Source organism: Rhinoderma darwinii, chromosome 1 (genome assembly GCF_050947455.1).
Source record: "Rhinoderma darwinii isolate aRhiDar2 chromosome 1, aRhiDar2.hap1, whole genome shotgun sequence".
Taxonomy (NCBI): domain Eukaryota; kingdom Metazoa; phylum Chordata; class Amphibia; order Anura; family Rhinodermatidae; genus Rhinoderma; species Rhinoderma darwinii.
The window spans coordinates 379,867,562-379,880,096 of record NC_134687.1 but is presented as its reverse complement, the minus strand read 5'-3'; the positions used below and the strand labels follow the sequence as shown (position 1 = coordinate 379,880,096).

The window sequence follows — 12,535 nt, the reverse complement described above, 5'->3', positions numbered from 1 at the left end:
TACACTGCAATACTTTTGTATTGCAGTGTATTACTGCCTGTCCGTTTAAAACGGACAGGCATCTGCTAGGTCATGCCTGCGGCATGATCTAGCAGGCATTCGCTCCAGGCAGACCTGGGGGCCTTTATTAGACCCCCGGCTGCCATAGAAGACACAGACACTCGGCGATTTTATCGCCGGGTGTCGGTGGGATGAGAGGGAGCTCCCTCCCTCTCTCCAAAACCACTCAGATGCGGTGCACGCTATTGAGCACCGCATCTGAGGGGTTAAACAGGTGAGATCGATACTAATATCGATCTCACCCGGCAGAGCAGGGACGCCCCCAGCCCTCAGCTGCCTCTGGGAGATTTCACGGCAACCCTGCTCTGTTTACTTTATTGTACAGCAGCGCCGTGGAATAGCGGCGCTGTAGAATAAAGCCCATTAATGACCGCCGTGAAAAGACTAATCGGCGGTCATTAAGGGGTTATTATTATTATTATTATTATGATGTAGTACTAGCATTGAGCAATAGGTTGACAAGTTTTTTGCCACCAGTCTGGGATGATCTGTTTAAATTTCCTACATCTCCAGCATTATAGATCAGTACTGGTGTTGTGGTGTTGAGTGGTCCTAGTCTGCCACACATCTAGTTCTCTGATCATACATAGGACAAGAAAAATTAAGCAATAAGCAAGCGATTCCAGATTTTATAGAGACCTGAATTGCAGATCTTACTAATCATGCAGCAAAATTGGAGAGAAAAATATATTATTGCATAACTAGGCATATTTGCCATTATGGACTGGGGGAAAGTTAGATAACAACATCTATGGGAGCTGTAATAGTGGCCCGGATAACACCAAAATTGGACATAAACATTAGATAATTGTCAACCAATCACTCATTTGGCTGACAGCTATCTTCTCTGACCTCCGTATTTTTTTCAACAAGGAGATAGGAATAAGTCACAGCCAGATAGCTCTGGATCTATCGTGTCAGGCCAGCTTTAAGAATGCCTAAATATGATATAAGAGAACAACCAATGACATTTTTGCAGGTGATTTCTCAACTTTAAGGAGTAATGTTCTTTGATGGTAAGCAATAAAGCTAGGTCCATCAATCCTGTTCTCCCATGCAAAAACTGTCTAGTAAACATAACTATTTTCTAGACAGGCTACTTCCAGCCTGCACATAGAAGAGCTGTGAGTTACAGCAAGAGTGGAGCCAGGAGTGCAGTTTGTAAGCTGAAATGAAGGTGAATCAGGCTGGAGAGATCTCTCCTGAGTCACCCTGCGTTATCTACTGAAACACCCGGGGAGTTATGAAATATAATCAATACATAGCTCTGTAAATAAAATACGCTTTCCAGAGCCAGCTACATTTGGTGGAATGTTGTAACATTGACGAAATGTAAATTTTTTACTTTGACTTGTTATCCGCTTTCAAAATTTGTCTTTAGAGTATAACCAATGCTAATGTCTATATGATACATAATATTATTGCTTCATTTTTTATAGGTACCTACCTGCAGAGCATTCTTTGCATCCTTCTGCACAAGACACACATTCTTCACTGTCTGGATCTTCAACTTCTCCTGCATAGACAAAACGTTCAGCGTATATTGTAAGATAAAATCAGGTCAGGGCATATTGTAACATAGGATCAGGCTATGTACACCTTTGAAATTGTGTTATGTGGTTGTTTTTATAAAAATGTCTATCAGTGTGTTTTGTGCAACTTTCTAAATACTTTTTATTATTTTTGAGATATAGCTGCTTTGTATCCTGTATACAGAGCAGCTGTATCTAGCGCTGAAACCTCTATCTGTCAGGTCAGCGGGACTGACGGGTTCAGTGACAGCGGGTCTTGCATGTCTCTGAAACACAGGATCGAGCTGTTACTGACTACTAGTTCTATCATGTCCAGAAAAGATATCTAAAGTCTATTTAAACTCGTGTGTTTAGTTGGATTTGTACTCTGCATGTCTATAGTGTAGTAGTGTAGTATAACCTGTAGGGAATCATATGACTAGACAAAAAACATATAAACTATTAGATTGGCTACATTGAAAGCCATGTAAATGTTAGAAATGTTGTAGAAATGTTGTAACTAGAATATAAGGTGAGTTCTCAAAGAAGAAAACAGTTTCGTTTTATCACCAGACAGCTGGAAATATTGAGTAAGGGTATGTGCACACGATAACTGCAATTACGTCTGAAATTACGGAGCTGTTTTCAGGAGAAAACAGCTCATGAATTTCAGACGTAATTGCATGTACTCGCGTTTTGCGGGACGTCTTTTACGGACATAATTTGGAGCTGTTCTTCATTGAAACACGGCTCTAATTACGTCCCAAGAAGTGTCCTGCACTTCTTTTGACGAGGCTGTAATTTTACGCTCCGTCTTTTGGCAGCGATGCGTAAAATGACAGGTCGTCGGCACAGTACATCGTAAAGCCCATTGAAAGTAATGGGTAAATGTTTGCCGACGTATTGGAGCCGGTTTTTCAGATGTAATTCGAGGAGTAAAACGCCTCCATTACGTCTGAAAATAGCCTAAAACTAAAAACAGTTGTACGGGCTCAAACCCGATTACAAACCTTCGGGACATTTCAGCTCCTGGCAGACACCATTCACAGAAAAGTACCCTTCCAGACATTTTACACATTGCTTGCTGCTTCTGCAGAATTGACAGTTTTCAGGGCACGGCACACATCTGTTGTCTTCAGTGTAATACGCCTCTGGGCAGCTTTCTCTGCATTCCCCTTCATACAGATAGCGTGTTCTTCCAGTTTTATCTTTTCAAAGAAAATGAATGACAAAAAGTCTGGCATTATTTTAGGACCAAGGAAAATGTTATTTTATTCATATTGAATATATTTGGGAATAACTGATATATATCATAGCTTTGGTATCACACTGTTAAGCCATAAAGTTTATGTATCTTCATTATTATCATCGTCATCATCATCAAATATCTGCTGTACAAGTAAAGACAAGACAAACATGACACTTACCTATCTGAGAGTCCTGCAAGAAGCACTCAGCCAGAGCACTTCATACATGATGTAGCCAAGTTTATCTTGACTCTGATAACTGCTGCAGCGTTATATCACACAACAAAAGCCATTGAAAAAGTCAATTCAAGTTTTTTCACACTCTCTATTTAATGCGTTAAAATTCAAGATAAAGATGGCTACATCTGTAAGTATCTCATGACCTGCACTGTAGAATGCATGTTGTTCATGTTTTATAGTCCTATTCTAAAATGTGAACCCAGCCTTAAAATGTAATGTGTAGGGATCCACTGTACTATGTACCTAATACTAGTCCTCTTTTTGTTCCACATAGCATGCTTAGCAACTTCTGGTTTTCCAAAACATTCTCATATAATATATGCAGTCTCCATAAATCTACAACATTATTATTTAGCAGTGATCCCCAAACTGTGGCTCTCCTGCTGCTGTAAAACTTATTGGGGGTCATTGCTATGTACATGGAATGACCCCTATATTAGAGACCCCTGCCAATTCACGATTGGAGCTTCCCTGTATGGAAATTACACACGTGACCCCGGAGTTTAGCATAAAATCAAGTGAGCAAGTTTTACGAGGATCAGTTTAATTGGGAATCCACATTAAAATAGGTACATCGAGTGAACTGAGAAACTTCAAACGAGGCATGGTCATCGGTGCTAGACTAGCTGGGGCCACTATTTCAAAAACTGCCAACCTTGTGTTGTTTTCTCGTGCAACGGTGTCGAGAATATTCCTAGAATGGTGTGATCGAAGGAAAACATCCAGCGTAAGGGGATCCTGTGGACATAAACAACTCATCGACAAACAGGGCAAGGATGTCAAGAATTGTTCTGACTAACAGGTGATGCACAGTCAAGCAAATTGCAGCTCAAAAATTGGATTTCTGTTACACCATGCTAATGGAAGGGTCAGAATTTGGCGCAAGTAGCAAAAAACATTGAACCTTTTTGTCATTTGTCAGCAGTTCAAGCTGGTGGAGGTGAAGTAATGATGTGGGGAATGTTTTATTGGCGCACCCTGGGTCCTCTGATACCTGTGGATGGACTTTTGAACAGTAGAGCTTACCTCAGCATTGTGGCTGACCAAGTTCATCCCTTCATGGCAGCTGTTTACCCTATGTAGAATGACACTTTCCACAGGACAATGCACCATGCCACAAGGGTCATATAGCCATAGATTATTTTAAGGAACATGACGGGGAACTTTTCTTGCTTCTCGATAGCAAGGAGTGGATCGGCACACGATCCAAATAAAATCAATACTGCTTTATTGTGTCCGATTAAAAGAACAACAAATACAATTCCCAGAGTAGAACGCTTACGCGTTTCGAACCATCAGGTTCTTACTCATAGCTACTCTTCCAATAATGTGTGTCCGATTTTAAATCAGTTGCTCAATAACACGTGACTTGTCAGGGCAAGTTAACACTTTGGTTGCAAAAGTTCCTACTGAGGCAGATATACTAATTCAATAAGAATAGCCAGTAAGGAACAATAATAATTTTGAGGTTATCATAACATTACATAATAGATGTGAACCATAAAAAGATTAATGCATGTCACGTGTAGAGTGGATACTATTCGACAAGGGCTAGGAACAGCGGCCCAAAGTATTATTAGGTTGGATCGCTTCAATGCTAAAATATATACATTAGGTCCGTCATATAGTTAAATCCTTTTGGAAAACATGTGTCCATCTTAAGGATTCACAACGCTTCTCTATTCAATAGCAGTTTTCGCCAATCCCCACCTCTGTTTAGTTTACACACATTTTCTAAAGCAAAGGCTTGTAGGTGTGTTGCATCCCCCAGTTGGCGACTGTAAAATGCTTAGAAGCTCCAGAGATGTTTAGTTTTTTGAGGTTATGTATATGTGACATATGTTCGCCCATGCATTTTTTAAAGGTTCTAGTAGTACATCCTATATATTCTAATTTACAGGCACTACATTGTATTGTGTATACCACATGAGTTGTATTACAATTCATGAAGGTACCTATATTGAATTGTTGGTTAGGAATGTACGAATGAAATGTAGATATATTACACATAAAAGGACATAGCCCACATCGCGAGCCAGCACATTTATACGATCCCTTTATTGTTAGCCACGATGAATTATTTTTTGTCTGTTTTTTTGAGAAATCACTTGGAGATAGTATATTTTCCCACTGAAATTGAATTCCTAGCCACAAATCTACATCCTGTAGAGGAGTTGTCCTTATACACAACTGGTAAATATTTTTTAACAATTCCTATTATTTGGTTATAGTTGACACTGTATTGTGTTGAATATTCAAAATTTGTGTTCTCTGACCTATAAGAGATAGGTCCCAGGGAACACAAATACTGTTGTCTACTCTTACACCTCATGCACACGACCGTGTGCGCCGGCCGAGTCCCGTCAGTGATCCGAAGAAAAACAGAATGTGTCCTATGTTTCCTGGGTTCAGTGACTCGGATCATTTTTCACGGACCCGATGCACCCGCTAAAGTGAATGGGTCTGTGAAGACGATTGGGTGCCACTCGGATGATGTAAAAAATGGCCCGAGTGGCACAACGTTCGCGTGCATGATGCATTCGAGTTTGCAATGGATTTTGCCCTGTTTAACATAGATATTGTGTAACCCCATGCCCGCAGCCTATTATCAATAATATCACATTCCGATAAGTAACATTCATGATTTGTGCAACTCCGTCTGGCTCTAATGTATTCTACAATTGATACGTTTTTAACTACATACTTAGGATGGGAATGTCAAGGAATCACTACTTGAGCAATTCCCCAGAGTGCAAGTTTAGGGAATTGCTATACAAGGAATTCCCCAAAGGCAGCTGGAGACTGTCTGGATCTAGCGTACAGGTAAATCCGCTACCTCAAGTCCATCACCACTCTGGTCAGCAGAGTCTAAGGCTACTCTATTGTCTTCACCAGAGCCCGCAGCAAGGCAGGTTAGATTTGGCTGCATAGAACCCAGGTTGCTTTTACAGAATAAGGTGTTGGACAGGCGGTGCACATGCATGCAATACCAGAACGGATAACCAGACAAGCCAGTGGGGGTAATCAACAAACAGAGTTGAAAACCAGGAGATACTAAAAGTCCAAATCGTAAAACAGAAGAATATCAGAAGTTGCAGATGTCAAAACCAGCCTAGAGCAGAATGTCCAAATCAGCGAGCAGAGGGTAAATCCAAAGACAAAGCCAAAGTCCAATTCAAAGAGTCCAAATAGTCAAGGTGATTCAGGGTGTAACCAGGAGCTTGATCAGACACATGCATACACAAGAAAATCACAAGCAACAATAAGAAAACTGGACAGATTCAAATACTCCACTCTTGGCCCTGATAGGTTGCAGACAGAGAAATGAGATTGTGAATACCTATACTGATTTAGACCACAGACAAAAGTCAAAATAAACGTCCGCACATATCAAAAACGCGAAACTTAATACCTATAACTATACGTGAGGACATATAAAACCTCCAAAAAGGAATAAATAACACAAAGTACAATGTATGTACCATGAAAAAATATACAAATATTTTATTACAATGATCATAAAAACATATTGGCCATCAAGATTTAAAAATAAATGAACAATCAATTAAAAGTAGTATGGAGATTAGATGAAGATTACACAAGTAACATGCAGATATCATATAAACATTGTATGATGCAGTACTGTTCAGGTAAATTAGTTCTAAAGAACATGCTATATATACACTGAATTAATTAGAGTAGTACAAAAATACCATAAGGCAGAATGCCATTTGAAATAGACTACACCAAAGAACAAGTTTCACAAAAGTTAATCAAAAAGGTATGAGTATGAGTGCAATATGCAATTACATAGGTCCCAGATAATCACCCAGCATAAAGACCCAAAAACCTGTACCGACCCGTTTGTTGCATGGTGAGCCAAAACCAAAAAAATCTCCACACACAACACCCCGACGGGCGTTTCGCTGTCAGCATTCTCAAGGGGTCAATTGGCTCTGCATCTCAAACCAGGTCCACCCAGAAGCTTGGCTAGTAGTCATGACAACCTTAAAGTGACGGACGTTTCCTAACAGGGAACTATAAGCGTGTAACACAGAATTGCCCGCACCAGGCTTCCTAAACAGGCAACATTTCACACAGTCCTTCTGGATGTCCCCTGTCAACAACAGATCCAAAAATGGAATAAGGATCTGATTAATATCAAATGTGAAATGTAGATTATCCGTATTGTTGTTAATATAGTTGACAATCTCTGGTATGAGCATCATTGGACCATTCCAGACGATTAAAATATTGTCTACGTAACGCCCATACCAGAGGATGCTATACACAAAAGGGTTAGATTCCGTAAACATAAATTTCTCCTCCCACCATGGTACATCAATAATGACTAGTAAAGGGGAGTATTTGGCTCCCATGGAGCAACCTAACCATTGCAGAAATGAATGATCATTAAGTTAAAAATAATTATGTTTAAGAAAAAAGTCAGTGACCATAAGGATGAATTCTTTGAGTCCATCATCATACGCTGTATATTTCCTCAGGTGTTCCTCAAGGGCGAGTAATGAGGTGTAAAGTGAAGTTATATCGCATGTTATCCATGCATTGTCCTGTTGCCAAGACATTTTGTCCATAATTTTCAGCACTTCCGTACTATCCTTGATATAGATAGGTGTTTTCTTTACAAGTGGTTGTAGTTTGTTTTCGAGCCAGGCTCCTAAACGTTATGTGAGCGATCCTAGACCCAACATGATTGGTCTTAAATGAGGAGGAAACCAGTCCTTATGGATTTTTAGGTAGGACTTTGATTGTAAAAATACCCATAGACAGACCTTTATCTAAGAGTTTTATTAACTTTTCTTTGAAGATGAATGTAGGGTCAGATGGTAGTCTATGATAGGTGATATCATTAAGCATAAGCATTACCTCCCGTTCATATGTTTGAATCCAAGATAACAACTGAACCTCCTTTATCTGAGTACCATATGACAATGTTTTCATTAGTCTGTAATTGTTTAAGCACAGATTCCTAATTTTTCGTGAGGTTACGGGAAATAGATAAATTATCATTTTATACAGATGTAGCTGTCTTTATCTTGACTTTTAACATATTAAATATACAATGGCAAGATCCCTTATCGTGAGTTTTTCAATGACTTTTGTTGTGTGATATCACGCTGCAGCAAGTTAACAGAGTCAAGTTAAAGATGGCTACATCTGTAAGTCTCTTAATGCACCATGCCACAAGTGTCATATAGTCATGGATTAGTTTAAGGAACATGACAAGGAACTTTTCTTGCTTCCCTGGCCTTCACAGACCCCAGATTTTAATCCTATAGAGCACACATGTCAAACATAAGGCCCGTGGGCGGAATCTGGCCCGCCACCTCATTTTATGTGGCCCGCAAGATGCCCTGCATGTAAAAACCTGAATCAGGTTTTTACATGCAGCGCCACAACAGCAGGACTTCTAAGTTTGACAGAAGTCCCTGCGCGCAGCAGCACAGTCTTCACCCAATCCACTGTGATGCAGCAGGCCCCATCCTTGCCTCCACAACATAGTTTGGAGGTGGAGTCGGAGCGCACTGCTGTCATCGTTGTCCACTCTGTTTACTCCAGGGTTGCCAACTGTCCGTAAATTTCCGGACAGTCCGCAAAAACAGGTGTTTTTTTCTGCTGTCCGTAGTGTCCACCAGAAAAAGGCTCCATCCGGGATTTTGTTAAATTCTTCCGGAACATTGCACTGCGCATCCGCCAAAAAGAACATGCGCAAAGCAAAGGGAAGAGTAGATCTGAAAATATGCAGGCCGCGCCCAAGTGACTAAGTCTGAGTGAGGTCAGTGTCGGGAGTGGACCACTCCAGTCACCTGACCTGAGTAAACTGACCTCACGTCAGTGATGTGAGGTCCAATGACTGGACTGGTTAATTCTTGGGCTGGCACCGACCTTACTCAGACCGCCGCGTGACCTGCTGCTAAATGTGGGTCACGTCATGCAGAGCGGAGAGCGGTAGCGGTAAGCTACCGCTCTCCGCTCTGTGGCCTGCAGCGCTCTGGGTCCTATGTGTGGAACTATCTTCAAGGGGTGGACTGTGTGGCACTCTCTACAAGGGGGGCTGTGTGGCATTATCTACAAGGGGGGGGCTGTGTGGCACTCTCTACAAGGGGCGGGCTGTGGGGCACGCTACAAGGGGGGCACTGTACAAGGGGGGCTGTGTGGCACTCTGTACAAGAGGGCTGTGTGTGGCACTCTGCACAAGTGGGGGCTGTGTGGCATTCTGTACAAGGGGGGCTGTGTGGCGCTCTCTACAAGGGGGGCACTCTGTACAAGGGGAGCTCTGTGGCACTCTGTACAAGGGGGGCTGTGTGGCACTATCTACAGGGGGCTGTGTGTGTGGCGCTATCTACAGCTGGCTGAACTGGGGTATTATTACTGTGTGTGGGCACGGTTACTGAGGGATCATTATTATCATCTGGATTACGAGTTTTTTTAGAGGATGGGGTATAGGTGGGGAGGATGCTGGAAAAGCAAGAAACCAACATGTCTGTGGCTGGAATAAGTCTGGGTCTGGGCCGGATGGTGGAAAAAAAGAGTGAATGACTCTAATCAGAGAAAACATCACCTAAGTTAGTGTGGGAGCGCTACAAGCGGAGCTGTGATTGGTTAGTCACTCCTAGCACAGTGCACAGGCAATGATTTTGTCCATAAAAATGTTGATCTGTCCGTGATTTTTAGCTCAGTCTTCCAGAAATTACTGAAGTGAAGGTTGGCAACCATGGTTTACTCCCACATCGAGATCGGGTCTTGGCCGTGCATAAATATTTAACAGTTAAGCGAGCTCTTACATTTATACAGTCTTACAATTACAATCGGCCCTTCGAAGGCAACTATAAGGCTGACGTAGCCCTTGGTAAAATTGAGTTTGACACCTCTGCTATAGAGCATCTCTGGGACAAGGTAGAACACCCGTGTTCAGAGAATGTCAGTACCTCCATCTAATTTGCGTCAACTGAGAGAAGCTATCCTGTCCGCATGGGCGTATATTCCTGAAGAATGATTTCAACATCTAGTGGAATCTATGCCACAGTGAATTGCTGCGGAACTGAAGACCAAATGAGGTCCAACATGCTACTAGATGGATAAAGTGGCCATTCATTGTAGTTGTAACTACAATCAGAAACACTATTTGTTAATATTCTATTCCATTGCTGTCCAGATGGTGGCACTATTGTAGCATCACATTTACAGTCAAACGTAGATCTTGAAATGCATAGTGATGGACTCATGATACCTTTGTTTCAGCATCCTATAAAGGTGTACCAGACCATCCTGCATTACATATTATTCTTTATACTGAAGTTCTGTTTGTTGATTACATTGACATATATCAAAATAGTAATTTTTGTAGTTCCCTTCTCAATGTAAGAAACGGATCTGTAAGAATGAGAAAACTCCTTGCACAAGTGTTGCCAATTGCACCTCTGCAAGTAACAGAACATTTATCATCCAACTTGCCAGGTTTCTGAACACGGGACAAGCTGTCACAGGATTACTGAGAACTGTATTGTAAAATGAAAGGATTTTTATATTCTGTCATGTCAAATATAGTTTACAACAGCAAAAAACGGAAAAGAATAATCTATAAATCCATAATATATATTAAGCATTTATTGATGAACATGCAAAGGAGTTTCTGTTGATTCCCTCTCACAAATTTACTAAGAATGTGGTTCACTAATCCCTACCGTGTATCAAGGAGACATTACTACAAAATCAATTTTTTATTGCAAACATCATTTTTATAGTTATCTACAGGGGCGTAGCTAAAGGCTCATGGGCCCCGATGCAAAAGTTCTTATTGGGCCCCCCCCCCTCGCAAACTTCTCATGGCCGACGGTCCGCAGCTTTCAGCTGCATTGCTGGGTCTAGGATTAGATACAGTGGCTGAGCAGACAGTATCACACATGATAGGATCACACATGATAGGATTAGATACAATGACTCAGTAGATAGTATCACACATGATAGGATTAGATACAGTGGCTCAGCAGACAGTATCACACATGATAGGATTAGATACAGTGGCTCAGCAGACAGTATCACACATGATAGGATTAGATACAGTGGCTCAGCAGACAGTATCACACATGATAGGATTAGATACAGTGGCTCAGCAGAGAGTATCACACATGATAGGATTAGATACAGTGGCTCAGCAGACAGTATCACACATGATAGGATTAGATACAGTGGCTGAGCAGACAGTATCACACATGATAGGATTAGATACAGTGGCTCAACAAACAGTATCACACATGATATGATTAGATACAGTGGCTCAGCAGACAGTATCACACATGATAGGAGTAGATGCAGTGGCCCAGCAGACAATATCACACATGATAGGATTAGATACAGTGGCTCAGCAGACAGTATCACACATTCTAGGATTAGATACAGTGGCTCAGAAGGCAGTATCACACATGATAGGATTAGATACAGTGGCTCAGCAGACAGTATCACACATGATTGGATTAGATACAGTGGCTCAGAAGGCAGTATCACACATGATAGGATTAGATACAGGGCCCAGCTCGCTGACATTGCGGGTCCAGCGCTGGACCCAGGATAGGTAAGAATAATAATTTTGCTTCTTTATGTGTTACAGATTATTTTTGTGTGTTTGTGTTTTTTTTACAGGTTCGGTTGTTGGACTTCGGATTCGAGGACTTCAATGACGGCGTTTTTTTATTCTCAATAAAATGGTTAACGGGGGTTGTGTTTTTTTATTTCAATAAAATATTTTTTCTATGTGCTTGTATCTTTTTAAACTTTATTATCACCGCCTTAGTAATGGCCGCTGGCTGATTGACAACCTCCATTACTAAGGCGGGGCTTAATGTTAGCAGGTGCAGAGGCTACACTAACCCCCATTATTACCCCGGTACCCACCGCCACCAGGGGTACTGGGAAGAGCCGGGTACAAACCAGTACCCGACCATCTGTAGTGACGGGCAGGCACCGGGGTGGCCGCAGGCTGGTAGTTTTAGGCTGGGGAAGGCCAAAAACAGTGGCACCTACCACCCTGGTAATGCTGCCTGCTGCTGCTGTGTTGTATCTGGCTGGTTATGAAAATTGGGTGGGACCCCACATCGTTCTTTCCAATTATTTTTTTTTAAATGACGTGGGGTCCCCCCCATTTTTCATAACCAGCCAGATACAATAAAGCAGCAGCAGCCTAGCATTACCAGGGTGGGAAGGGCCACTGTTTTTGGCCTTTCCCCTCCTGATAATACCAGCCTGCGGCCACCCCAGTGGCCGACCATCACTACAGATGGTCAAGTACTGGATGGTACCCGGCTCTTCCCAGCACCCCTGGTGGCGGTGGGTACCGGGGTAATAAAGGGGGTTAGTGTTAGCCGCTGCACCGGCTAACACTAAGCCCCGCCTTAGCAATGGACGCTGTCAATCAGCCGGCGGCCATTACTAAGGCGGTAGTAATATAGTTTAAAAAAA

General features: G+C 41.9%; 1 protein-coding gene and 1 long non-coding RNA gene across 3 annotated transcripts in view; one reads left to right on the top strand and one right to left on the bottom strand.

Moving 5' to 3' along the window:
• Positions 1-1,704, top strand: part of LOC142652564 (uncharacterized) — a 77,070-nt gene extending 75,366 nt beyond the window's left edge. For both annotated transcript variants that reach the window (XR_012847868.1, XR_012847867.1), the window contains exon 5: positions 1,500-1,704. This is a non-coding gene — a long non-coding RNA (uncharacterized LOC142652564). The remainder of the gene's footprint in view (positions 1-1,499) is intronic.
• PCSK5 (proprotein convertase subtilisin/kexin type 5) overlaps positions 1-12,535 on the bottom strand; it is a 448,720-nt gene that overhangs the window by 64,387 nt on the left and 371,798 nt on the right. The window contains exons 23-24 of the mRNA XM_075828207.1: positions 2,582-2,779; positions 1,508-1,576 (exon numbers count right to left, since the gene is read on the bottom strand). Of these exons, the coding sequence (XP_075684322.1) occupies positions 1,508-1,576; positions 2,582-2,779 (267 nt within the window). The remainder of the gene's footprint in view (positions 1-1,507; positions 1,577-2,581; positions 2,780-12,535) is intronic.